General features: G+C 55.5%; 2 protein-coding genes across 10 annotated transcripts; one reads left to right on the forward strand and one right to left on the reverse strand.

The window, feature by feature from the left end:
- Positions 1-965: 965 nt before the first annotated feature.
- On the reverse strand, positions 966-14,947 carry TTC31 (tetratricopeptide repeat domain 31). 4 transcript variants are annotated; one of them, XM_034426056.3, is made up of 15 exons: positions 14,744-14,947; positions 13,473-13,723; positions 12,987-13,070; positions 12,839-12,901; positions 12,437-12,571; positions 11,939-12,073; positions 10,413-10,464; positions 8,943-9,033; positions 4,703-4,844; positions 4,506-4,610; positions 3,637-3,706; positions 3,387-3,480; positions 2,423-2,497; positions 2,186-2,288; positions 966-1,492 (listed from the first exon to the last, which is right to left on the reverse strand). In XM_034426056.3, exons 1-15 carry the CDS (start codon positions 14,838-14,840, stop codon positions 1,382-1,384), a joined length of 1,608 nt encoding a protein of 535 aa, XP_034281947.2. In that variant the 5' UTR covers positions 14,841-14,947; the 3' UTR covers positions 966-1,381. The 4 variants fall into 4 exon arrangements, with proteins under 4 accessions (XP_034281947.2, XP_034281948.2, XP_034281949.2 ...); XM_034426057.3 differs by lacking the exon at positions 2,423-2,497; XM_034426058.3 differs by lacking the exon at positions 12,987-13,070 and having other exon boundaries at positions 14,744-14,931.
- Positions 14,948-17,301: 2,354 nt separating this feature from the next.
- Positions 17,302-26,192, forward strand: CCDC142 (coiled-coil domain containing 142). 6 transcript variants are annotated; one of them, XR_015729107.1, is made up of 10 exons: positions 17,302-17,784; positions 18,215-19,528; positions 20,321-20,407; positions 20,554-20,712; positions 20,803-20,960; positions 21,222-21,362; positions 23,735-23,849; positions 24,116-24,293; positions 24,381-24,582; positions 24,904-26,192. XR_015729107.1 is itself a non-coding variant. In XM_034426062.3 (10 exons), exons 1-10 carry the CDS (start codon positions 17,751-17,753, stop codon positions 25,164-25,166), a joined length of 2,658 nt encoding a protein of 885 aa, XP_034281953.1. In that variant the 5' UTR covers positions 17,302-17,750; the 3' UTR covers positions 25,167-26,192. The 6 variants fall into 6 exon arrangements, 5 of the variants coding, with proteins under 5 accessions (XP_034281953.1, XP_034281957.1, XP_034281955.1 ...); XM_034426062.3 differs by having other exon boundaries at positions 24,374-24,582; XM_034426066.3 differs by having other exon boundaries at positions 23,779-23,849; positions 24,374-24,582.
- Positions 26,193-26,523: the final 331 nt, after the last annotated feature.

Genomic DNA, 26,523 nt, shown 5'->3' on the forward strand with positions numbered 1-26,523 from the left:
ACTCCTGTAGGGCAGACCCCCCCCCCAGAGCAGGGCTTGGCCCATCACCCCGTGCCCCTGGCCTGCTGCTCTCCCTCGGGGGACTCAAGACCCCAGGCGGCCTCAGTGTTCCCTGGGATGCTGGCCTTCCTTCCCCAGCTGCCTGAAATCCACATCCTGGGAACGGAAATTCGGATACCTGAAACAGAGACCCATGAAATTGGGGGTGGGAAAGGCAGGACTCGTGGAGGAGGGGCTGGCGGCAGCAATGGCAGCTGCTGCCGGGTCAAGCAGCAGGACCCTCCTGCTCGCCCAGCAGCACCAAGAATCTGCGAGGGCTGGACTGCTCCTTCTCAGGCCTGCTCGGGTGCATATGGTTCCCTGGAAGGCAGCAGCGGTGTGCGGCGGCTCTTTCAGCAAAGGCCCAGCAGCTCCGGAGGGGATTAGCAGGGCAGCAAGTGTTCCTGGCCCAGCGTCAGGCGCTGGGCAGAAAGATTCCCAGGAGGAGAAGCAGCAAGGTTGGCAGGAGGGCTGGCTGAGGTTAGTTCTGCCAGGGAAAGGAAGAGTGGAGGGCTCCCAGCAAGGAAGACTCAGGAGCAACCAAGAATCTCAGTCAAACTGACACAGAGCAAGAAAATACAGCCAAGCCACAGAGGAGGAAGGTGGTGGGGGCAGGGCGGACACCACCCAGGCTGATGTGGGGGGGAGGGGGCAGGGGACAGCAGGCATGCGTGAAAGAGGAAGCCACACCAGAGGCCCAAAGGAGAGGCTGAGGGCAGAGCCAGTTCCAAGCACGGCAAGAGCAGCAACTGTGTCTGGGAAGGGAATGGTGGGCCCTGTCACCAGGGGAGGAAGGACCAGGTGCCTGAAGGGAGTCCACAAGGGAGAGCCCGGCTTCTGACCAAGCCTGGGGCCAGCCAGCCAGAGCACTTGCTGGTGGGACCAACACCCTCCACCACAGGGCAACCCTGAAGAGGGAAAAGCCATGTCTTTTCATATGTTTATTGTGAACCATATAAAAATAAGGCAACGAACATCAGTTCCTGAGCAGGCTGGGGAGACTGGACCGGGCAGCTGGGCAAAGCGGCCCCTCCATGAAGGCCCAAGAAAAGTCTTCTCTGAGGAAGGCGCCCCAGAGCACAAGAATTTGCGGCCTGGACCCTGCGCTCTGGACTGGCAGCTCCTCATTACGGGAGGGGGCCAAATCTGAGCGGGCCGAGGCAGGCTTCAGAGAAAGGAGGGGCGGTTATGCTCCCCGGTTCCCTCTGGGGCTGCCTTCAAGAGCCTTCCCTCTCTGCAGCAGGCTCCTCCTAGGAAGACAGCTCCCAGGCAGGAGGCAGGCCTGGGCCCCCCAAGAATGTCCGTGCAAGCCTCGATGTCTGCCCTCACCCCAGCCCAGTCTTCACGCCCAGGAGGAGAGGCAGTGACGGGGGGCTGCCTTGGAGGGGGGCACGGTGGCATGTGCGGGGTGCTTCAGCTGCAGAACGAGCTTGTGTCCTTCCACTTCCGCCCCCTGGGAGAAAGGCAAGAGGAAGCCAAGGTGAGGGAGGCACCCCAAGAAGGCAGGACGACCGCCTGGAATGCAACCACCTCGACACGAAGGGTCTGTTGTCCTCTTCCTTCTCTGTCCTTTCCCTACTGGGCACCACAGATTGCATGCGGAGAGCCTTGCTTGCCATGGAGAGGACCTGACCAGCGAGCCCCTGCATGCTTCCATAAAACAGGGCAGCCTCTCCCCAATGGGGAAAGAAAAGCACCCACCAGGGACCTCCTCTCTGCAATCCTCCCTGCCGCTCTGCAGCTCCTCTCAGCACCTCTTCAGCTGCCTGAACCAGCTTGTCAAGCCAGCCCTGAACAGGCCAGCAGCAGCCAAGAGGAGAAGCACCGGTGTGTCTCTCCCCCCCCCCCCCCCCCCCCCCCCCCCCCCCGCGAGATTCCCATCAAGGGAGACTCCACAGCTGCCCAACATCAATGAGGCCGCTCCCACTTTGGCTCTCTGCCTTCTCATCACTTGGGAGCAGAAATGCCAAGGGCCACATCCGGTTCCTCTGCAGGCAGCCCTCCAACCTGCTGCCGGCAGCAGTGGGGATTGAGACCCCAGGAGGCCCAGGCCCAGAGGACCCGGCTGCGTATGTGTATCCAACGCTCCCCGCTCCTGACCTCCACCTCAGGGCGCCAGAGGGAGGGAGGGAGGGAGGAGCCGCACCTGCAGGGCCGCATAGGCGGCTTCGGCGGCCTCTTTGTGGCTGTAGTTGACGAAGGCACAGGATTTGCGAGGGAGGCACCGGATGGAGTCAATGGGTCCAAACCTGCCTCAAACAAAGTTGATGTCAAAGTTGGTCTGCCTTGGTGGCCCCTTACTTCCACGGGATGCCTTCTGGTCACCAGAAGGGGGGAAGAAGCCACAAGCCCCCCCATCCCCCCAAAGAGCAGACCAACTTACGGCTGAAAATAATGAAGCAGAACTTGCTGGGTGATCTTGGGTGTCAGGTTCCCCACCCAGACAGCGAACCACTCCCTGCAAGGGAGCACGTCGGTCACCCCCAGGAACAGGAGGCCCATGCAAGGCTCCACTAACCACTGGGTCGCTCTACCCTCACCCAATTCCAAAGGGACCCTTGCCTCAAGGGTCTGGGGATCCATCTGACCAGCCAACCTGCTCCCGGGCAGCAGCCGTCCCGAGGGCAGCGCCAATACCCCCCCAAGAGGAAGCGGCATTGGAGGGGCTTCCTCTGCCTCCTCCCCCAACCCATCCTTGGCAGTTTGGGAGGGGCAGCTCTGGGAGGGGTGTGCTGACAGATTCTGGGTTGGTGAGCCCTCCTGCACTCTCTGGATTTGGCAGTGGTGATCCACATCCTGCCTTGACTACTGCAACGCTCAGTTCTGGAGCTGGGCCTGGAAGGAGCCAGCCTGGCATGCCCAATGATCTACCCTCGGGCTTTTCTGGGCCTTGGTGCCGCAGCTCAGGGCCTGTCAACCAACTCAGACTTGTCTCAGGGCTATGAATCTGCCCGGGCATTAAGGCCATTCCCCAGCTGCCGAGTTTATGGAAAGGAGGGCTGTAGATCCAGCCGTGTACTTGACTGAGGGTCCCCCGAGTAGCAGAAATGGCCCAGAAGAGAGACGCGCCTGGGGCTGCCCAGTTAAGAATTTAAGCAAAGAGCCAGAGGAGGGAGGGGGCTGTTGAGAAGAAACAGCTGAATGGACACAGAGAGATTCTGCCTGGCAGTAAATCAACCGTTAATGTGCTTAGACCCTGTCCGAATGTTTGGCTGCATTTTGTTATTTTAGGTTCAGCCTGTGTCCCTTACAAGCTGAGCCTGGCCCTGCTGGGGCTGCTGCCTCTGCTCACGTGCAGGAAGAAACCCAAAAGTTCCTCCCCCTTCCCAGGTCTTCCTGCTCCTCACCTGACTGGGGCCTTCGCAGCCGGAGGTGCCAGCAGGGTGGTGGGAACAGCCTGGGCACTGCTGTCTGGGCACCGCTGCCCCCCTGGCTGTTTTCCTTGACCGGCAGGGAGAAAAAGAGTGACGGGTGAGAGCCAGCGACGGCTTGGTTTCTGCACACCCGCCAGGCAGCCATTGTCCACCCTGTGCCCATCATCAGCAAGGCTTAGAGCACTGTCCGGGGACTGGCCTTCTGAGCCCCTCCCCCGCTTACCGGGCAGAGGCAGCTGCGTTTCCACAGGCAGGACATCCCGGTCACGGTGGGAGCAGCCCAGCCGGCTCTCCTGCCAAAGAAAGGGGACCGGGTGAGTCTGGGCCAGCTCCTTCACACAAGGTGCCATTCACTCATTGGTCAAACCAACAACCACTACAAGCCAAAGACGCTTCCGTGGAGTGGGGAGTGGGGGATATGCCTCCGTGTCCAGAGAAGCCAGCTGTTCTTGGACACCTTCACAATAGGATCCGACAGTCTGCCTGTTAGGTGACGCTGGCCGTTCTGGTGTCATATGCTGCACAAACTCGGCATGCTGGGTTGATACAGCATTGTAAGCCCAGCATGGCTGGTTTGCTCTGAGCAGAGAACCAGCCATTGTGGCTTGAGGTCAACCCAAAGTGGCTTACTGGTCAAGTCAAGGAAACGATTCCACTGACCACCTCAAGAGAACTCTGGGGGGGCTCTGAGCTGCCCACGCCAGGAAGGCAGGAGAGAAAACCAGGCATCAGAGCTACCAGCAGGCCAGCCAACTAAGGGGGGCCAGAAGGGGCCCCCCAGAGGATGTGGGGGAGGACTCAGTAACAGAGGGCAGCTTTCGCCAAGGGGTGCAGAGAGCATCGTTAAAGGAAACAGCTGCAGAAATGGCCCGCTGAGTGAGGCCCGCTCATCTCTCTAGGCCTCCTGTTCTCAAACACTTCTCCTGGCCAATCGGCTGTTTTCCTCCACTGAAGCCAAGCAATCAGGTTGCCTCGGGGGCCAAATGTCCACCTGCCCTGGGCAAACCATCCAGGCAAGCCTGCAGCAGAATGACCCGGCTTGACCTCAGAGCCGAGCTAAGAAAGGAAGCCTCCTCGCCCCTCCTTGCTCACCATTGAATGCTGGATCTGGCACTTCTGAAGCTGGATGGCTGCATCACCACAGAAGCCATCGAACGGAAGGAGTTGCTGAAAGGTCCTTGCCGCATCCGTGTATTGCTGGGAATTGGGGAACAGACAGGAGGGTCGCCGGGTGCCAGAGTCCCCCAGACCCCCTCCCCACCCCACTCTGCCCCTCCAGCCTGGAGTACCTTGAGGCCCAGGAGCGCCTTGCCCTGGCGAAAGAGGCCTTTGGGCCAGCCCGGCTGCAGGCTCAACGCGTGCTGGGCATCCCGCAGGGCCTCCACGTGACTCTGCAGCTTCTCATAGCAGAAGGAGCGGTTCCCAAAGAACCTGGGGGGAGGGACAGAGGTCAGGCAGGCGCTCTTCCTCCCGGGGAGCCCCGTCTGCAGCCTCTTACTGTAACCGGTGTCACCAGCAGCAAAATCTGTGTCACAGTCCCAGCATGGGACTTTCCAAAGCACATCCCAGGCAGAGCCCGCTTCTCCCTCAGGCACCCCTGCGGCTCAGGGTTGGAAGCAGAAACCGGTCCCTTCCTCTCCCCCTAAGATCCACCTGATGCTGTCCCCAAAGCCTCCGAGGCCAGGGACTGGGGAAGGCACGGGAGCCCAGGGTTCTTTTTCCCCCAAGGACCCAGGTGTGGAGGCTCGGGAGACCACCTAGCTGTGCAACGAGACTCGCTGGGCATCTGACGCCCATCACTCTCCCTCAGTCCTGCCTCCGGCATGAGGTCCTTTTCAAAAGAAACGACAAATGGTAGTGCCAGGGCACTGATTCCTTTGCAGAAGGGAGGAGGGCAAATGCTCCAGGGCACTCAGGGTCAAACCCAGCCTTCATGTGGATTCAACCCAGCTGCTTTCTGCGCTGGCTGGCCACCCAGGGAGCATCCATGCTACTGGCCACTGCCCTTGGCCACCCGGGACAGGGCTGTTGCTGCCGGCACAAAATGAAGCCTCTCAGGAGGGGTGGCAGGGGGCTCGAGCAACAGACGCTAAATCCCCTCTCGCATCCAATCCTAGCAAGCAAAGCATTTCCCCCACTGCCAGAAGAGGGCTAGCACCCCCGTTTTCTCTTTCAACAAGCAGCCCACTTCCAAGGAGAGCCACAGGCTGCGAGCCTCCTCTCAAAGGCCCAGCCCCTCTGAAACCCGCCCCCCCAGCAAGAGGCCAGGCCAGCGACTGAGACACGCTCCATTCAAAGGACCAAGAGGGATGGAACCGTGAGATGGAAGAGAAACTGCAGGGTGGCAGGAAAGGGAGGCCAGATTCGGAAAACAAAAAGGTTCCTCCAGGTGGCCACTGGGGCTGTGCAGTCCCTTCCAACCTTCGTAACCCCGTTTCTCCAGGACTGCCAGAACCTGCCCGCCCCTCAGAGCTTCTGCCATTCCCAGCCTGTCTCATCCGTGAGAGATCCAGCCGCCTCGTTTTCGGTCACCCTCTTTGCTGGTTGCCTTCATCTTTTGTGACTCTCTCCTGTTGCTCTCTGGAGGGCAACCATGTGATGTGAGGTGTCTTTGCCGCTTCAGAGTCCAGCTTGCCCTTCCAGCGGTTCTGTGGCCTGAAAAATCTTGAGCCTTATCTCAGCAGAACGGGAGATGAACGCCTGTCAGCCCTTCGCTCTGCCCCTTTTTCATACTGGAATATAAACTGATCTTTTCAAATCCCTTGACCGCTGCATAATTGCTCACAAACTGCAACAGCATTTAACCAAGTTATGTTGCAAGATTTGAAACTGTTTGGCCGATAATTCATCAACTCCTACAGCTCTGCCATCAGCAATATTCTCCAGGCCCCATTTAACTCCCCTTTCCAGAATGTCTGGGCCTAGTTTGGATATCACATATTCTTAATTCCCCTAGATTTGGGGAGAGGCTTTGTTGTTTCATTCTTCACAATCCGAGCTGCAGTCAGGAGCAGGTCTTGGTTTTGCTGGCTCTTTCTCTATTTTTGCTAGTCAACTTATGTTGAAGTGTCATTTTTTGGTCGCTGGAAGAAGATATTGGCTACAAGCCTTGAATTTCTTTCGATGAATTTTCTCCTCTCTTGTTTTACACAAGGCTGAAATCCCAGATATGATTTTATGTGCATTTCAGTCTCCCAGATGTCACAAAGAGTTCCAAATCACCACAGAAATGTTCAGCCTCCACTTCCACTGCATCTGGGATGGAAACACAGGAGCGGCCTGGACTCAAAACGAAGACGCTCCTCTCCTTTGGAGGGTTGTGTTCGTGTACTAAGTTTCTCAACAATAACGGCCAGCCCATTTTTTCTGTAATTTTCTTCGCTGAAGGTCTGAGTCTCTTGTTATGCGGAGGGGCTCATTCCAGGTTATTTCAGTTTGCTGGTTCTCCAAGGGACCAGGTTCACTCTTGACCTCTCTGCTCAAGCTTGTGAAGTTTCTCCGGGCCAAGGACTGCAGGCAGAAGCAGTGTCTCCACTTCCCTCTCCACAGCAGCTGGGCACCCTCCTGGCATCCATCCATCCATCCAGCCCGAGAGCCCCAGGGCTACCTGCTTGCCCTCCACTTTTCTACGCTGCCTGATCATCTTCCAGCATAACGCTGGCAGTGTCCTAGCTGAGCACCTGGCTCGCTGCAGAGGTTCCTGCATTCTTCTCCGGCAGATGGAAGAAACTCGGGGGAAGGCAGAAGCCTGCAACTTTGTTTTTTCTTTACGGCTGCCTTGAAAGCAGAACGAAGGTGCAGATGAATGATAAACTTAGACGGGGCTGGCGAGGATGCGGAAGAAAAACAGTGCACAATGTCATCCAGAGCAGCCGGCAAAGACCTTCCATCTTGAAAGGCTGTTTGCCCTGCTGCAAAGCCTGGCCTCCTCCTCCTCCTGCCAGGTGGGGAGAGGGTAAGATGAGAGGTCCTTCGGGGCTGCTCCTCCTGAACCATCAGGAATGTTCTCCTCCTCTCCCACCGCCTTTGCTAGAGCTTTCCTAGAGGGTGGTAGTGGTGGTGGAAAGCACACCACTCCTCTCTAAATCACAGTGCTTAAAGTGCTTTCCCAATAAAGAGGTTGTGCTGGCAGCATCCTTCATTTAAAAATTAGGTGCATTTTTATTTATGTGCATTTCTTACCACACCAAATGCAGAGTCACCTTGCAGCAGCAAAATGTATTATTCCCTCCCTGGCTAGATCACACAAATGCCTTATCACTACACCAAAATGCTTACAGCTCCTTTCAGTATTTCCATTTCTGGCTTGTTTCCAGCCCAGAGAGGGGGATGGTCTAAAGAGGGGGAAATAATTGTTTCCTGAACTTTGGTCCAGCCTTCCCTGTGACTCTCCATCTCTCCTTTCCAAATGCAGCAGTGCTTCCCAAGGCCAGCTGACTCTGCAGGGCTCCCTTTCTGATATGGCTGGGTCCTCCCTTCTCCAGGGAGCCTCTCCTCAACCCTCCCTGGCTCCATACAGCACAAATAGACCACCAACCTCCTCCAACAACTCCCTCCATTTCCCAACAGATCCGCCATTTTATAAACCTCCACCAAAACGTGTGTATCTAAATCAGGTATGTACCAATGTGCCTTAATCAGGCAAGAAGCTTCCTACATAACACATTCCATAGTTTGCCAAACAGCCAGATCTCTAACCTCAAGACCAGCTGGCCACACCAGGCAGCTTGGTCCCTGCCACCAGCTTCTTAACACGCTTAATCCCCCTTGGACAATCCCCTCCAATCGGGTCATTCGGTTCAAGGGAGATCAGACAGGTCCTCGGGATCCCCTCCAGCATAGCTGCCCTTCTCTTGCCCCCATCCCTGGGACATGGAGCAAGAGTGGAGAGCAGCCCGCCAGCGCCCTCTCCAGGCCAGGGTTCTTCCTTCCCGCCTTTTTGGAAAGGTGCCTGGAAACAGGAATCAAAGCGGACTCCATCCTCCCTGCAGCTCCAAAGGAACTGACTGGTGTGCTCAGAAATGCTTTCCAAGACAGGAGGGGAGGTTTGAAGCAAGGGGGCAGTTTTTACTAAATTATGTTAAGGACGACACATATTTTTAAGAAGCAGCACAACTGTTTTCTTAGAAGGTAAGTGGATTTCTGTCAGGAAGACTTTGCTGCCACCATCCTCATCATCCTCATCATCCTGGCCAGGAATTTCCCCTCACTTGTACACAGTAGGGAAGTAATTATAAGAGTTTGTGGGAGGCAGGATGAAGACATAGACAGACAGGAGCTACTTGATCCACAAAGCCTCCCTTGGCCTGTGCTAGATATCCCCCAGAAACCAAAGCTTCTCCCTGCCCTGAGCACCACTTCTCAAGACCACATTCAGCCTGAACAACTGCCTGCCCTGGGGGAGAAAGAGGAGGGGGGGTCAACTGGCAGAAAATGCTTGAATTCAAGCCAGACGCACCGATTCCATCCAGGGCCAAGGACGACAACCAAGACAGGCGTGGGTCAGGCCCTCCAACAATCCGATCTCACCTGTATTCCTGGGGGTTCAGCTTAATAGCTTCAGTAAAGAGGAACACGGCCTTGTGAAAGAGCCCCTGCTTTGCAGTTTCATTTCCACAATCTGGAGCAGGAGAAAAGGATTATTTAAAATGAGGAAAATGTTATCATAGATGTGGAATTAACCTTCTGACTGTTTAGGTGAAAGCTGGACAGTTCCCCAAATGTCTTTGCATAACTTCCAGGGCACTTGGGACGCTCTGCCCAAAATCCTTAAGACGGGAAATGCAGGACAACCATGTCATAGGGGATGCTCAATTGGACCTTTAAAAAAAAGAAAAACAGGCCTCTACAAGAAATTAACCATCCATCCAGGTTGTCCCACTTTGAATAATAACCCTGCCCATGACTGATCTCATCCCCCCACCATCATTATATGCATCCCTCCAAAATTTCCTGCCCATACCTCACCCAGCCCAGACCAATGCTCTACTCTACAAGCAAGAGAGCCCCACAAAGGAGCCCCGGGGATGGACCTGCAACCAGTGGTGGGATTCAGCCAGTTCGCACCACTTCGAGAGAACCGGTTGTTAACTTTCTGAGCAGTTTGGTGAACTGGTTGTTGGAAATCATCATTAGGGCAGAGAACTGGTTGTTAAATTATTTGAATCCCACCACTACCTGCAACCCTGTGGGGCACGTGAGCCTGCTCCCTTCCAACACACAGCCCTCCCATTGGAAGAGACTGTGAAACCCCTCCCCCCCCCATCAAACCAAGCCCAGGAATCTGAAACCTGACCAAGTAACTCTCTAGCTCCCCTTGAAGTGGGGCCATTATTGCCCCCAGCCATCTGGTTTCACTCTCTTCATGGGACTTAAGCTTCGAGCCCCCCATCACCCTCACCGACTCCCTCTGAATAAGTTCGAGTTTCTATGCACTCTCTCTTATAGCTGGTGCCAAGAACTGGCCATGGTAGCTGAGCCAAAGGTGTCTGACCGAGGCAGAATCAGTGAAGACACAAGAGCTTGTGTCTCCTCAATGGAGCTTGAAACCATTGGCTTCTTTGTAGCGATATCCCATGACTGGCTCATATTCCATCTGCCATCTAATACTATTCTAAAACAGTTTCACTATTATCATTATCAAGCCGGGACCTCTATCCTGCAAACGTGTGTTTGATTTTTGTTCCTTTCATGAAGGGTTTGTTTAAATTTCATTTTTTTAAATTTCAGCTCATTTCCCTATCTTATCTAAGTAATTTTAAACTTCATTTTGTCTTCTAGGGAATTTTCTCCCTTAATTTTACGTCATCTGAAAACATGATAAGCATTTCCTATCACTTCATTTTATTTAGTACAGGACCCAGAATTAAAGTTTGCAGCACCCCAATTTCTCCAATATGAGGAGGAACTGCCAAATCCAGGAAGCGGCCTGCTTGGGCAGGCATGGAAAGATCACAGCAGCTCAGCTTTGGTGGGGAGAAAGCGCTTCCAGCCGCTCACCTGCCAACACCAGGCTCTGCTCCACTGGAGTCAACTGGAGCTCTGAAGGCTTCTGAAGATGGAAGAAGAAGAAGGAGGAGGAGGAGGAGGAGACACCTGACGTTGCCATCCAGCCTGCCCCATGGCTAACGCGAGGGGTTGTAAGCCTCCCTGGCTACTATTTTTATGTTATTTTTGTGGGCTTAGGTTGTTTTACTGGTTTTGTTCCATTTTGTGAGCCACGCACTGTCATGTGTATGAAATGGCTGGCCCACAAATTTATGAAAGTTAGACAGAGCAGCCGTTGAAATCATACATTTCTCCAATTCTGCTGAACAGAACTGAGAAAATAACCGCACTCCCAATGCGCAAGGACTCAAATTCATGGCTGCAGATTTCATTCCCAGAATTTCCACAGGAGGCGCCATCAAAGAAAAGGAAGACTAAGTATTTTCATGCTGGATAGGTAGCCGAGTAGTCCAGGCACATCTGGAGACCATCAGATTAGGATGCTGATTTCCAGAAGACAGGAAATAATTCACCAAACATCCAATTTTGAAATTTATTTTTATCTCACCTTTATTACTTTACTCACGGCAGCCAACATACCCAATCCTCTTCCTCCTCCTATTTTCCCCATAATAACAACCCTGTGAGGTGGGTGGAGCTGAGAAAGACGCCCAAAGTTACCCAGCCAACTTTCATGGCTAAGGTGGGACTAGAGCTCAAGGTCTCCCGGTTTCTAGCCTGATGCCTTCACCATCAGTATCACTTCTGTCCCTACTGGCAATCAAGAAGTAAAGGAGGAGCTTATGAACTGGCCCTAGTGGGATAGGGAGGGACACCCACCCACCATAAACTCTGCCAACCAGCTGCAGACCTGAGTGGGGAGTGAAGGCTGGCCGCCATTAAGGTAGCATGGATCTAAAGACTCAAAAGTCTGTATTCTTTTCAGCCAGCCTTTCCCTGATGCAGTCACGGGTGTCAGAGAACGGGTTTCCTTTCAAATCCTGTAAGCTGATAAAAGGGAGAAACTTCGACTTTGTAGCCGATTGAAACCATCGGCCTGCTTTGCAACAGCAGTGCAACAGGTGAGATCCACAAAAAATCGTGCAAGGATCTTCCAACACTGAAGAACGTAGAGAAAAGAGCAAGTAAATGCTTCTGGGGCAGGAGAAGCATCGTTCTTAGGAAAAACAGCCACTTTTTAGACTCTTAGCTTTGGTCAAAGGGTGGCTGATCAGTGTATACATGGCATGGGGAAATCAGAAGCCTCTCCCCCTTCCCCATTCTACATCTCAGAGCATATGAACTAATGGTGAAATCTTATAGCGACTAAGGGAAGTCACTTCCTAAAAGACAGAGCGCCAGCTACAACAGAAAATGGGGTCATGGAAAAATGGACATTGAGGGCTGCCAGTCAGACATGCTCCCTTCAGATCAGCATGTGGGAAACAGGAAGGATAGGGGCTGCCAGGCTGGCTCCCTTCAGAAAAGGGGGCTGGCCTGGAGAGCACTTGGCCCGGAACCGGAACACGAGTCCTCACCTCTGCCTTTTGCGTCTTCTCTGCCTTCCTCTCCCTGGAGTTTTTTCCTTCTTTCTCCTTCTTTGGGAGCATGGACTGGGCATCTACTTTCCGGCGAGCTTTAGAGACAAAAGTGCTGGAGAAATCCAGCTCCTCCTGTGGGGAAGAGATGGAAAGCAGCAGCTCAGACAGCCCGGACATCCCTTTGGAAGGAAAACTGAACCAGCACTACCACCACCACCTTATATGATACCAGACCTGGGACTAATGTGGCCAAGGCCATCTCGCTGCGGTTCTAATGGTTTGGTGTTGGCTGTAATAATGGTTGGTGGAGAATTAGCATTTCCTCCGCCTGCATTCCAAGGCAGGGATCAAACAAACAAAGAAGCCACACGGGACCAAATACCTTCAACACTCCCCCCCCCGCCCCCCATGCTTCCTGTATCAGTTGAAATCTCAAACAGACTCTCAGCCTCCTTGTGGACTACTTTTCCCGTCCACTCACTGGCCCAGGCTCACCTCTGCCGCCTCTACCTCCTCCATACTCCTGCTGGGGTTCCTGCCTAGGGAGGCTTCATTGAAACTCCCCTCTGAGTCAGGGAGATCATCATCCAAAGTCAAAGTTCCCTCATTTTGTCCAGCTGAAGATTTATTCTATGGAGAGAAAAATAAAACCTTGAAGGACCTAGAAATTAACCTGCCATCTGGACAAATGAGTCCGGATATTTGCAGAGTTGGAAACCAGCAGAGTCTGCTCAGATCTCTGTCTGAACAAAGTGATTGGCTGGAGTGTCACAAGGCTGCACTGAGGGTGATTTCCCAATCAGGGCTACTCTCTGATTAAGGTTGAGGTCCACCCACCCACTGCAGGCAGGAGGCCCACTGAGCACAGCTGCCAGCACAGCCAGGTCATTCACTCACTGCCTCACTCTTTGCCTTTAGCTCCAGGTTCCGCTTCTCCTGCCTCTTCCGGTCCTTCTGTCTCTGAGGATAAGCAGAGAACATCAGGTTTCCCAGCCACTCAGCTCCCAAATTCCAGGAGGTAAACGAGCTGCATTGGCACGGTTACCTTCTTCTTCATCCTTTTCTTCTCAGCCTTCTTCTTGAGGCGCTCCTCCTCAGCGACCAACAATTTCGCATTCCGCTCAGCCTCCTGAAAGACAGCAGGGACCAGCCTCCTCACCCACCAAGATGCCCACCATCCTGGCACACTGCTGTCTCCCAGGAGCAGCGGAACAAGGAGCAGATGGGAAGACAAGGGACCCCATGGGCTGAGGGCTACACCTGGCTGTTGCCTGGCACCAAGGATAATGTGCCAGTAAGCAGCAGCAGCAGCACAGAAAGAAACAAAAACTAACTTCATTAGAGAAACAATGAATGGGATTCTTCCTTAAGCAGGCCACAATGTTTCACATTTTAAAAATGTTGATTCAGTAGCAGTTTCTGGAACCCTCTGGGAAATGGTCTTGTTTAGATCAACAGCTATCAAGGAATGTGGTAATTCGGACTTGGGAGCGTTCCAAAGGTGAAGTGGGTCAAAAAAGCACTGACTCACCTCAGCTGTAAGTGGTGGTTTCTGGGGCAAAGCCAAGCCCAAAAGAGCAAGGTCCAGATGGTTGCTTTGGGGAGGGAGTGGGGCAGAAGGTGGGCAAAGAAAGGCCCTCCGAAAACCGCAGAATGTGGTGTAAGGACTATTCCGAACTTCGTCATTGTCGCTGTCTTCCTCCGCTTCCTCACTGCTGTCTTCCCAGTTCTCATACCTGGCATAGTTAATCACACTGTACCAGCAAGGCTCTCCATTCAAATCTGAAAGGGGACCACAAGAGGCTTGAATAAGCAAGATGGAAGCTCATCTGACTGAAGCCTTGAAGCCATCCAGTGTTGCCCAGCAGAAAGGAATGTAGATCTGACCTTGGACAGGGAAAGCGGGCACAAGCATTAGAGACTCGCCCCAGTCTCTAGAAGATGGAAAGTGTGAAAAAGGAGGTTAGTCAAAATAATCCTGCCTTTTTTGTTTAGTTTAGTGGACTATGGGCAAGATTCTCTAATTTTGTTTCCTACAACCATAAGGAGCATTCCTGGAATCCCTGCAGTTTGTTTCTTGACCTGGCCTTGCTTGAAGGGGAGACATCAACCTGGAAAGTCTGTATGAACATTCAAAGCCTCGTTCGTAAAGTTGAATGCAAACAGAGAAACATTCTAGTCTGTCGGCACCAAGAACTCCTCTTATTACTTTGGGTTGCTGAAACAAGCCAAGCAATTCCCAAAACTGGAGAGTCCAACATTCTTCTTGGCTCACTTGTGAATGAGACCGCCTGGAGGCATTTTTTTTCCCGCTTTCAAAGGCATCAGGGTTCCCTCCCTCCCTCCCTCCAGGATTATCCGAGTTATTCTTTGGCTCCTTTTCCACCTTCTCCGGTTCCAAAGGCCCGGGAGCCCACAGGGCCACGTTCTCAGCCTGCTGCCAGTCGACCTTAGTGAGCGGGGGGGGGGGGGGGTTCAAGGAGAACGGATTTCTATTCCATCTTTGCTTTTCCACCGAGCCCGAGGCTGCCAACCCGCCGCCTCCCTCCGCCTCTTTTCCCCACAGCCACAACCCTGCGAGGCGGGCTGGGCCGCCTTCCGAGACCTTCGGCCCAAAGACGCTGCCGGCCGCTCCGCTGCTTCCCTGCTCGTGGCGGGACAGTCTCGCCTCTTTCGGCTAGGCCCTTCCCGCAAGCCCTCTTCCGCGCCCGTCTCCCCCGGCAGCTCTGCCCGGCTTCCCTCCAGCGGACGCCCCGCCAACGCCCCTCGCAGCCCGCTCTCCCCACCGGCCCCTCCGCTCACAGGGGCAAGGCTGGCCCCGCCGCCACCGCCGGACGGAGCGCTCGCCTTCCTCCTCCTCCTCCTCCTCCTCGCCTTCCCCGGCCGCCAGCCGCTCCATGACCCCGCCGAGGAGGGCAGCGCGGCGCCTCCCGAGGGTCCCTCTGGTGGAGAGGAGAGGAGCGGCGCTGGCAGCGGCGGCCTTTCCCCCGGAAGCGGAACGCGCGGCCTCCTTCCGGCAGGCAGCGAGAGGCGCTCTTTGCGCATGCTCCCACGCCTTCACGCAGTTGGCTCGGCAGGGAAGATTCGGCGCCACTTCCACCCTCAGGCGGCCACGACCGCCAGAACCAGGAGAGGAGCCGCTTGTGCAACGGGCTCCCCGCGACTCAGGCGAATGTAGACACAGAAACGGGCCTCGGTCCCCCCTCCCCCCCCCGGAACACCCGACGGGGTCCGCTCTTCAGGTGTCCTTGGGTGGCGGACAGGCGGCATCGCCCCGGGAGAGAGCGGCGCCCTCCGTCATCGGGCCCCGGAAGGCCTCACTCCAGCCCCCGGAGGCGCCACGCCTGGCGAGCGGGCGAGAAAGAGGGTCTCCCGGGCTGGGCGACGGCGGCGGGGAGCTGCTTGCGGAGGGACTGTCGGCTGCTTCGCCGCCTGCAGCCAAACAGCCTCAACCGCAGCAGCCCCAGATTTCCTGCGAGGGAACAGAAGGGCCCCCTGGACTGGGCACAACCTGCCCTACCCTGCTCTCAATGCCAACCCTGCAAACCAGGGTGAAGGCTCAGCTCTAGGCCTTCAGTTGCCTCGGATGTTGCCTGAACCCGGGAAACAGTGGGCCCTGCAGGGCGGGCTTATACAGAGGCTTATTGGCTTTCTGGCGGTGGCTTTTGGTTTGGCTTCCCCACTTTTTTTTGTAAATGAGGATATATTTCAATCAGAATAAAGTTGGAAGGGACCTTGGAGGTTTTCTAGTCCAGCCCCCTGCTCAAGCAGGAGACCTTACATTATTTCAAATAGGTGGCTGTCTTCTTAAAAACCTCCAGTGATGGAGGACCCACAACTTCTGAAGGCAGGCCGTTCCACTGGTTAATTGTCCTCACTGTTAGGAAGTTTCTCTGTAATTCCAGGTTGCTTCTCCTAGATCAATTTCCATCCATTGTTTCTTTTGTTTCTTTGAAATGTATGCTTCATTGGAGCCGAAGATTGGATGAAAAGCAGGGCTGAGACTGCTTGGACTGAGTGCATTTCTTTTAACCCTTAAGATGTTTCATATGTTTATTTCTTGTAACATCCGTCTGGGAAATTAGTATCCTGCTTTGTTTCTCCCTAGTCTGAAAAATGCTGAGAGAATAAAAAATGTTGATCATTGAAAACTATTTTGTTATTGTACAGATCACTACATTTACCATGTTTGTCACTGTCTGCTTCCTACAACAGGAGAGAATATCTGGCTCAAGGTCACCCAGCTGGCTTTGAGACTTAGGTGGGAGTAAAACTCAGGCTCTCGGGTTTCTAGCCTACACCAAACTGGCTCTATATGTTTTAGTAGATAAATATATTAATATTTTCAGTTTTCCTTCTCCTATATTTTATGTGTTTATATTGCAATGGTACTAAAACCTTGTTAATTACACTACAATTGTCTGCTGAGTCAGTTTATAGTTCCACCATACATAAAATTAAAACATAACATAGTACAATATTTCTATGCCGAGTAATCATCAAACTCTACTGATCTATAATGAGAACAGAATATTAAACTCAAATTGTCACTGAACGATGAAAATCAAATCAAATACAACGAAACAACTGAGCCTGATGACCCAATGAAGAGCAAAAGTTGTTAGGAGCAATTGTGCTGGTGGGAAAGGACTTGGGGGGACACCCCCCCTTCATTAAAGCCAGCCTCAGGGAAACCGGGACGTCCTTTCTTACCATCTGGCCAGGAGCCCCCCAGAATGGCTACCTTCACACCAGGCCAGGGCTCTCCGCAGGCATCTCTCGCTTGCAGAGGTGCTCTGAGCTGGGTGTCCTTCAAGGCCCAGGGAGAGGCTGGGGCTTCCACTCGGATTCCCAGAGTGTTTTCACTCTGAAACTGAGGGAGTATAAGGGGGGATGGGGTCCTTTACCTAATTTAAAGGGTCTGCATAGCAAACTGGATCATACACTCAATAGATGGAGAGGTTATCTAACACATTCGGCCATGAACAAAAAAAATAAGGGAACAGAGTTTGTGGGGTCTGCCCCAGAGGCTGCTGCTCTGGGGTGGGTCTCAACTGCAGGAGCAACTGTAGTTTCCGGATGCATTGAACGATTGGCACCATATTCGGGCCATCCTGCACAGGGCATGAGATCCTGCGGCGGTGGGGAAGGGAATGGGGATCCGCCGCTCAGCCCGATCCACCGCACAGGGTGGTGGTTGGAGGGGAAACGGGAGGAAGCAGCATGCTTGCAAAAATAAGCGGCTTAAACATCTAATACCAGCGCGGTGACGGCGGGCGCCCTTGACTGAATCGGGGCAGGAGGGGTTTCCGAAGGCGGGGCTGCTGCGTTTAACGAGGGGTTCGCACCGCCCCCACCCAGTTCTTCACCCTGCCTGGACTTTCGCCTGGCCGGACGCCTCGCAGCTGCCCCGCGACTTCAGTTTGAAACTTTCAGCTCAGGGCACGAAACGCAAGAATAAAATGCTAGAAAACGCAGAAACTACGAAACCTCCGGGAAAAGCAGCCCCGCAGCAGCCGGGCCGCCAGGCGAGGGGTCGTCACCCGTCCTAAGGCCGGGCCCAGATCGGGGGATGTCACGGCTCTGCTCGCCTTTCCCCGGCTCCCGGCCTCTGCCGCCCGCCACGTGACTGCCGCCCGCCCCGCCCCTGGAGCCGAACCGCCCGGCAACGGCGCTCCCGGTGAAGAGTGGCGGCTCCCGGCGCGGCGGGCTGCGGCCGAAGGAACAGCTCCCCGAGGCTCCCGGCGCATCCTCATTTCCCGCGGCTTCCAGCCCCTCGGGGCCGCCCCGCGGAAGAGGACGCCGGGCTATGGAGCAGCGCGGGCGGCGGGACCCCGAGCCTGGTAGGCCGAGGGGGAAGCGGGGGCTGTGCTCGCTGGCTCCGACGCCGGCCAGAAGCCTCCGGCTGAAGGGCGGCGGGGACTCAGGGGGCGGCCCCTTCCCCCTTCTGGAAGACGCCGGGGAAGGGTTGCCTTGGCCGCCTCTCGGGGCTCTGCTGTGAGGGCAACGGACCCGGGGCTGCTCTCCCCCTTCTTTCTCTAGCTAGACTCCCCCGCCAGGAAGGCAACTGGCTGCTTGTCCGGGAGGCCTTCCCTGCAAAAGTGGGGTGGGGGCCACCCGGGAGGGACGTCTCCCCCTGGGCCTTCATTTCTTAGCCAGAGCATCAACACTTGAGGAGGCCGGAGGGTGGGGGTCTTGAAAGCAGCTGTTTTGTGGTGGGGAGGGGGTGACAAACCAAGGAGGGGCTATAAGCACCCCTTGTTTTCCCCACAGGGTCCGGTTTGTGGGCAGAGATCACCAGGCCTTTCCCTGATGCAGAAGTGCATTTACCTACCCAGGTGCACCCCGGCCAGCATCACCTGCTTCTGGCTCAGCCTAGCAGCACAGCTCAGGAGGAGGAGGGTGAGGAGGAGGTGCCCGGCGGCCTGGCCCACCTGGCCCAAACGGACAACACCTACCTGGGGATGAGCTGCTGCCTGCGCACACCAGGCCTTCAAGCGGCCCCAGATCCGGGCAGGGGGGCTTTCTCCTACTGGGCCAGGGGGAGCAATGTGGCCCATCAGCGCAAGACAGTGGACAGCCTGCTGCAGCACCAACATTGCTTGCGCCTAGCTCGCCACTACTGCCGGCGCCTTAAAGCGGCTTCTGACTTTGTGCGCTGCTTGGTGGAAACCGAGTGTTGTTTTGTGACACCGGCCGGCAGGCAGAGCACCGATGGGGGCCTCCTGCTGCGGGGACTCTGTCAGGAGCTGCGGGTGCACACCTCTCACTGGGGCTGCCTGCAGTGCCACCTGCGCAGGGACCCCTGGCTGAGGCCCCTACTGCTTCAGCAGCCTGAGGCTGTGAAGCGCATGAAGCAGTCCCTCAGGCTGCTGGCCCTGCAGGCTCTCTGCCTCCTGGAGAGATGCTTGGAGGCCCTGCTGCAGCACTTGGCCCCTGGCCCCATCTCCCTCCTCTCAGAGGCCTTCCGGAGCCTGGAGAGCTACAACCAGGGGCTGAATGAGTGGGGCCTGCAGAGAGCCAAGCTGGGGCCTAGAGCTCCAGGGCAACAAGGGGTGCAGGCCTTCTCTGTGGAAAGGGTGCTGGCTGTCTTGGCCGCCGAAAGAGGACGCCTGGCCGGCGAGAGACTGTCTCTGCTGCTCCCTTGGCAGCAGGCAGGGACCAGCGATCTGAGGCCCACAGCCGCTGACACTTCTGGGGCGGGCGAGGGCCTCCCTGCACACCTGCAGGCCTTGTGCCGAGAGGAGGAGGAGACGGTCACAGCTCTGCTGCCAGAATTGCTTGCATCCACTGGCGGCCTGAGACATCGCCTCCTGCACCAGCCCAAATGGGACCAGCCCCAGGGGGGCCCCGATGCAGCTCAGGGCCTGGCCACTACCCCACTGCCCAGCTGGAAGTCTTCTGATTGGCTGGATGCCTCCTTCGCCAAAGTGGCTGTGACGTTCTGCGCCGAATACCGGCCCCTCTTCTGGAAAGCAGTGTCAACCTCCTGGGTGCGCCAGCTGGAGCTCCAAGCGCATCGGGCTCAGTTTCAGAGGGGAGCCGGGGCTGCCCTGGGCCAGCGAGTGACTGACGCTCTGGCGGAGGGTAAGTCGGGCACGGTGGGGGGCAGGGATGAGTGCTGGGTGCTAGCCAGGGCGGGGGCGGGGGGGGGGAATACAGGCAGTTCCAGAGGTTTCTGCAGACCTTGAAATGCCTCCTTGGGCCCTGGCTCTGCCCTGACTGGACCCTCAAGAATTCAGATAGTGTAAGAAATGTAGCGTGGCAGCAAGGTCCCCATTTTCTGGAGAGACTTGTTTCTTGCCAGTGGAATATTTCGTGGGATTTTTTTTCTCAAGTGGATTTTGGCCTTGCTCAGCACGTGACACTCAAAACGTTTCCCAGCACAACTGTTGCCATCTTGGCCCCAATGAGTGTGACTGGAGGAGATGTGGCTTGTTCGCTGCCTGTCCCCCGGTTGAGGTGTTTCCATTTGGGGGGGGGGGCTTCTCTTCCAAGAACATTCTCCGCCCAGTTCCTGTTCTGAGGGTGGCAGAGGTGCCTTTCACCAAGAGGACTGTGAAGCTGTGGACGCCTTGTATGTGTCGACATCACGCAGGCCCTTTTATGCGTGCTTTGTGAAGCACAGGATGGAGTTTGCATAGCTACACATGTTGGTCATTTTGATGAATGCTGTAGAATTTGGCAGCTCTCAGACCTTCCACCTCAACCTCCCCGATGCCAGGGAATGTCCCCCGGGGGGCCCCCGCCCCGCCTGCCTGCTCTCAGACTTTCTGCCTACCCTATGAAGTTCTGCCCTCCGTCATCTTTCCCGGGACGAGCAAAGGCTTTGCCTCCTGCCAGACTGAAACCATCATGAACGTCTGTTTCTGTTTCCAGCTTGCCTGCCTGTGGAGGCTGCAGAGGAACTGAAGGATGTGGCACTTTGCCTGCTCAAGCATGATGCCCTGTGGCAATGGGATCCAGGTAAGGTCCTCGTGGGGGAGAGTCAGGAGGGGGGGCTGTGGGCAGCCTGGGTTGTGATGGCTCAGGACGGGCCAATTCCCATCCTGTTTGAGAGCCATCAGGGTTACTGATGCAGGGAGAACTGCATTCCGACCCTCTTTGCCCAGGGTTCTGCCACGCTCTGGGCACCAGCCTTGTGGACAGATGCTTTCCCAAGCCCACGACTGTGGCCTGCAGCCAGACAGGACAGGTTTTGCAGAGCCTCTTCCTGCTCCTGGCCTTCAGCATGAGATGCCTGGAGATCCAGCCTTTCCATGGTGGCCCAGGTGGGTCTTTCAGCTTGTTCTTTGCCTTGGGGTTGAGGGGAGGCAGGCGGGGAGGGCTCTTTGCCAGCTGAGCTTGTTTTTCTTTCACAGGGCAGCATCTGGTCCCTGCCAGCCTCCACCTGCACCTGCTTTCCCTTGCAGTGGCTACCTGCCATGCCTCTTCCTACTGGACCATGAGCAAAGCCTACCAGTACTTGGCCTCCTGGTCCCTCGGCCAGTTCCTCCTTGTGGCCCAAGGGGATCTGCAGGTAAGCAGCTGAACCTGAGCCCTCCTGGCCCACAGTTGACAGAAGCAGGCCTCAGTTTTCCTCAGTTGTATTGTAGCCAATGGAGCCTGGAAGAAGGCCTTCTGGAACTCATTCCAAACACAGGGGTTGTTGATGGGCCTCGGCATGCAAGCGTCCCAGAAGAAGGGAGGGGGTTCTGGTGGTTGAGATGAGAGGATTGCCTGGGAGCCTCAAAGGAAGCTCCTTGTTGTAATCTGCAAGGACAGAAGCTTTTTCTTGCAGCTGCTGAAAACTGAAGCCAGGAAGATGTTGGTGCTGGTGAGCAGGGCCTTCTTAGAGGACAGGTGGAAGCAGAGCCCTCTGGCCTCTCATCGGGAGCGGGAGCTGAGCCTGCAAGTCCATTCGGCAACCACCAGCATCCAAGTAAGCCTGTGGCCTTGGAGAGCTGGAGTGAGGAGCCTGTGGCCCAGGAAGGTTGTTGGACAGGCCTACTGGGGCTATTGAAGAGTCCAACAAGGTCAGGAGATGCCGCCATAGGCTTCCCACCCTCTTCTGCAGGAACCCTGGTCCTAGCAGGCCCATAAGGATGCTTGAAAGTCAGCTCTGGTCTCCGTTGCTTGAAATCTCAGCTGTTTTCGTGGAGGCAGAAACTCCATGTTGCTTCCCTTCATCCTCTCCATTTACTTCTTCAGGGCAGCAGCCGCAATAAGAGGGGCAATGCTGCATACCAGGGTCTGCCTCCCCTAGTTATTTGTGGGTGAAGGGGCCTCCAGAGATGATAAGATCATCAGAAGAGCCCTTGGCCTGATTTCATCTTTGACTCCTCTAGTTTGGGGGCTGGAGAGCAACCAAATACCCTGGAGAAGCTAGGGGGCCTCGACCGGAGAACGAGAGTTTCCTTCCACTCCTGGTAATCGGCATCGTTAACCTTGTAATTCATGGCATAGCAACAATTACCCGTATTAGAGAACTCAGCCCTCCGTGTAGGGGTGCAGTCCCCTTTAAAATTCTATAACACTTTGCTAAGGTCAAGCAGATGATCTCCCTGGCAGGCCCCACCCCCCTTTTTGCTCTCGATCTATGGAAATACTCCTTTTTTGCCATTGGAGGCATTTATTGCAGGCTGCAGCTCATTCTGAGCCCTTCCTCACGTGTTCTCGGCAGTATCTGATAACTTTAAATGTCTCCCCTTTTTCCTTTGAAGAGCTATGCTTTCCGATCAGTACCTTCTAGTATCCTGTTCAGTGTTTACCATCCTGTTTGCCTCTTTCTCTGCTGTGTTGGAAGTCCTGTTCTTATATTGAATTCTAGGCTCTTCTAGCCCTCCTCCCCTTTTTTTTCCTTTAATATCCACCACTTGCTGAAATTGGTGAGGCGCCTGCAGAACCTGTCCTTGGTCTTGGTGAGAAGTGGCCCCTCTAGCCTTCTTGGGGGGGGGGTGTAGCAGAGCCCACTCTCAAGGAAGAAAAGCTGCCTTGGTGGCAACATCTATGTAGCCTGTTGGTCACTTTCCACCCCTTCAAAGACTCAGCAAAACTTTGGCCGCCTTCCGTGTTTCCTCAAGGTCTCTGGAGAGCCAGTCAGGTCTCACTACAACCTTGTTCACTCCCGGATGGGTCCTTCCTTAGTTACGGCTGGTTGAAAGATCTTGGCAGCCTCTCTGCCACACCCACCCCTGGCAGAGGAGACATCACATGAGGCTTGGCTCCTCCCTTGCTGGTCTTCCTGAGTTGCCCTTGAGTTTCTGGGGCCTGTGGGGGTGTGGGGGGGGGGCAAGGCTCACCTGCTCTGCAGAGTGGTGGGTGGCCCTGAGAGCTGCTGCCAGTCACTGGTCTCGGTCGGCCCAGAGAGGAACCTGATCTCTTGTGCCTCCCTTTGTTCTCCTCTCCCAGTTTTTCTTCTCTGACTGTCCTAAGGAGCTTTTCTTGCTTCCCCAGGGAAATCTCCCTTCCTTCCTCCCTCCCTCCCTCCCTCCCTCCCTCCTGGAGCCCTTTCTTCTCTGCCCGAGGTATCTCTGGCCTGGTGTGCTCGTTTCCCATTTGCTCTGGTCAGGAGCTTCCAGGTGATGCTTGGCTGGCCACACTTTGGCTTGGAATTCCTGAGGAGGATCCAGTCAAAGAAGCTATTTTCTCTATTATAGAGAAGTAATAAGGGCAGTTAAAGGGCTAAAAGCCAGATCTTGGGATGAGAAGGGGGGGGCGGGTGTGCAGAAGAACTCTTCAAAAACTCACAGAAGGTCCCAGAAATTGTTCACAATTCTTCTCAGCCACCCCTAAGAGCAGGATACAGAAGTGTGGATTTATTTACAGTATTTCATTTCTGAACTTTGCTTCCTGCAACTCAGGGTGATCCACATAATGCTGCTTCCTCCTATTTTCTCCCAGCAACCCTGTGTGGTGGATTGGGCCAAAAAAGGGGACTGGCCCAAAGTCATCAGCTGGCTTGAGCTTGCAATCTCCCATTACACCAAATTGTGGACTGCAGGAAGGCTGGTTCCAGCTTAATGTTACAAGAGACGTTCTGACAGATCAAGGAAATTTCACTAGCAGAGAAGGTGGCTCCTTGACTGGGTGGGCCCAGGCAGAAGCTGGGCAGTTGAGTTTGTTCCCTGGGCAAAGCGGCCGGGGGGTGGGGGGGCTCTAAAGACCTCAGTGATGTCTTGAGCTTGGAAGAGGAGAATGAAGGAGAAGACAAAAAGGGCCCTTGGGCTCCTAGCATGGGTGGGCCTGGGGCTGGGCCAGGTTAGGGGCATGAGGCAGTCCAGAGTTGCACATGCCACCCTTTTTCACCTACAGCTTTTTGCAAATGACGTGCTGGAGTTGTTTTGTTTGGACTGCAGACGTGTGTCAACAGAGGTCTTCGGACAGGCCATGCCGCTTGGCAAATACTGGCGTCTCGCCCTCCAGGCAGGTATGCGTGAATGGAAGGTGGCAGAGGACTAGGGCTCTCTTTGCAAGGCCGGGCACTGGTAGTTCATTCAGGCTGGCCAAGCCTGTTCCTCTGACCGGCAGGAGGGTTTGCAAAACCTGGAACATGTGCTTCTCCTTCAAACAGCAAGGGGGGGGGGCGTGATTTGTAGACCATCCCAAGGGGCCGGGGGGGCAGGGCACTAAAGAGGGACAGCAGCCGTTGCCTGCCTCTGACTGCGCCTGCCCTCACCCGCCTTGCCCTTGCAGAGCCACCCTCTGCTGCCAGCGAGTATGCCCAGGCTGCAGCCCAAGCTGTCCTAGCTCCGGTCATTCAAGGCGTCCGGTGGCTGCCCCGGGATTCTCAGACTCTGGTCCTCAGCCAGGTCACAACGGCATTCTTGGAAGTCTGGATGGAGCACATTCTGGCCCAGAAGATCAAGTTCAGGTGAGTTGGCCTGTCGGAGGGCCCTTGGCTGGGTGGGCTGATCCGGCTGGCAGGCACCCTTTGCCAACTGACCCTTTCAGCCTCCAGGGAGCCCTGCAGCTGAAGCGGGACTTCGATCTGGTGCGCGAAGCCCTGCAGTTGGAGGAGTACGAGCTGCCCGCAGAGGTGAAGCAGCTGATTTTCTCCCTTCGGGTCTTCCAACAAACGGACAATGCCATCGCCTGCCTCCTCCAGCAGCCCAGCAAGGGCGCCTTGTCCTCACACAGCTGGGATGCCCTGCAGAAGTGCTGTGAGTGCCGCCTGGGGGCGGGGTAAGGCAGAGCTGGAGGAGGGTAGTGGGTACCCCGCCCTCTCATTCGCGTGGCCCTGTGGAAGGGGGGCACTTGACTGGCTAGAGTGGCCAAGGGCTGGGATTTGGAGCCACAGGCCACAGAAGGGTCCCAGCTCAGGAGACATGGCATGGCTGGGAAAGTGCCCCAGTGCAAGAGCTCTTAGTGCCCACCCATCCATGCTGCCCAGGGTTCTTGCCATGGCTGGCTCTCTTGCTTGGTGGCCTTTGTCCTGCTTCCTCTGTGCTGAGTCCCCCCCACTTCCTCCTCCTCCGCTCCAGGCTCACGTGATGGAATGCGATCCTGGCATGGCAGCCCAGGCAGCCTGAGCAATCTGGAACACCTGGAAGGGCTGTCCGTTCATGCTCGAGCTGGGCCAGAGAGCTGGGCAGCTGACTTGCTGAGCCATGCCCCAGGGGGTGGCACAAGCTCCGAGACTTACCTGAGCCTGGCCCAGCAGGAGTGGCTGGCGCTGCGGCTGCATGGGGCCCGCCACTGGAGGATGCCTGCCCTCTCGTGCATGAACCACCCTTCGGAGACTTGAGCAGCAGCCTTGGATCCGGCTGGGCCTCCAGCACCTGATCTCTGCCTGCCCTGCATGAAACAGCCCTCCCTCCTTCGGGACGTCTGAGTTGCTGGGCCTTCCAGCCTCCCTGGAAGTGGGGGCTGGAGGTGTGGGAAAGAGCCCAGTTCCTCGGAGGGCTTCCTTGCTCCAGCAAGTTTCTTCCAGCCCCCCACCCCCGACAATTGGCAAGCCCTGATTTTGGTATAGGAGCAAATCCACAAGTAGCAGCCTCTTGCTCTGACTCGGAGCAATTCCTCATCCTGGCTGGGCATTCTGCAGGATGAGGGAGGCTCGGCTGGGCTGTAGTGCAGGGTGGGGACAACTGGTCTGGCTCCTGGGCCATCTTCTGCTTGAAAGAGCAGGGAGCCAGGTGAGGGGCTGGCCCTGCAGGACCCTCACCCTCTTGGTTCTGTTACCCGCTCCCCTTTAGGGGGCATCTGGGACTCGGGTGCTAGTAAGTGCAATTGGGGCATTTCTTGGGATGTTTGGGAGGGGGAGGAGGAGGCCTGCGCAGGTGATGCAAAGGCCTGGCCACCTCCACCCCCTGCCCAGCCTGCCTTGCAGGAGACGCACAGATGCTACAGCTTCTGTGAGGCCCGGTTTTCTCTCCTTAGGCAGGGACCTGAAAGTGTGCCATTTGTCCCTAGCCCTCAAAATCCTTTTCCTCTTTGAACCATCCGCATCTGACCATCCAGCGTCTTGGCCTTAACAAAAGTTGTTACCTCTCAGACACCAAAAAGCCCTGGGTGGTTGCTGGTCTTTTGAAACTTTTGGCTGCTGTTTGTCTCTACACTGTTGCTGGGCAGCCGGAGGAGGCGGATGGGTGGCAGCTCAGGCAGGTGTCCTGATGCTCAGGGAGACTCAGGGAAGCCCCTTCCTGGCCCGATGGCTTCAGAGGCTGGTTGTCAGTGATACATTTGGAGATCTTCCCCAGGCAGAAACAGATGACTGATTTCTACATTCATCTTGTGTGAAAGAGAAATAAAGGTTATGATATACCTTGCAGTTTCCCAAGGTGGTTTGTTCTATAGATAGCATCTCTTTCTCTGCAGAAACCTGGTGTCATCTTTGGTTGGGGTTTATTTTTCTTGGCTGATTTTGTTATATGAAGTAAGCCTATGGTTAGTTTATGGTTTGGTGCAGTGGTGGGTTTCAAAAGTTTTTACTACCAGTTCTGTGGGTGTGGCTTGGTGGGTGTGGCAGGGGAAGGATACTGTAAAATCTCCATTCCCTCCCCAACCCAGGGGAAGGTTACTGCAAAATCCCCATTTCCTCCCGATCAGCTGGGACTTGGGAGGCAGAGAATAGATGGGGGCGTGGACAGTCAGAATTTCTG

The sequence above is a fragment of the Pantherophis guttatus genome, chromosome 8 (assembly GCF_059756535.1).
Source record: "Pantherophis guttatus breed Tessera chromosome 8, ASM5975653v1, whole genome shotgun sequence".
Lineage (NCBI taxonomy): Eukaryota > Metazoa > Chordata > Lepidosauria > Squamata > Colubridae > Pantherophis > Pantherophis guttatus.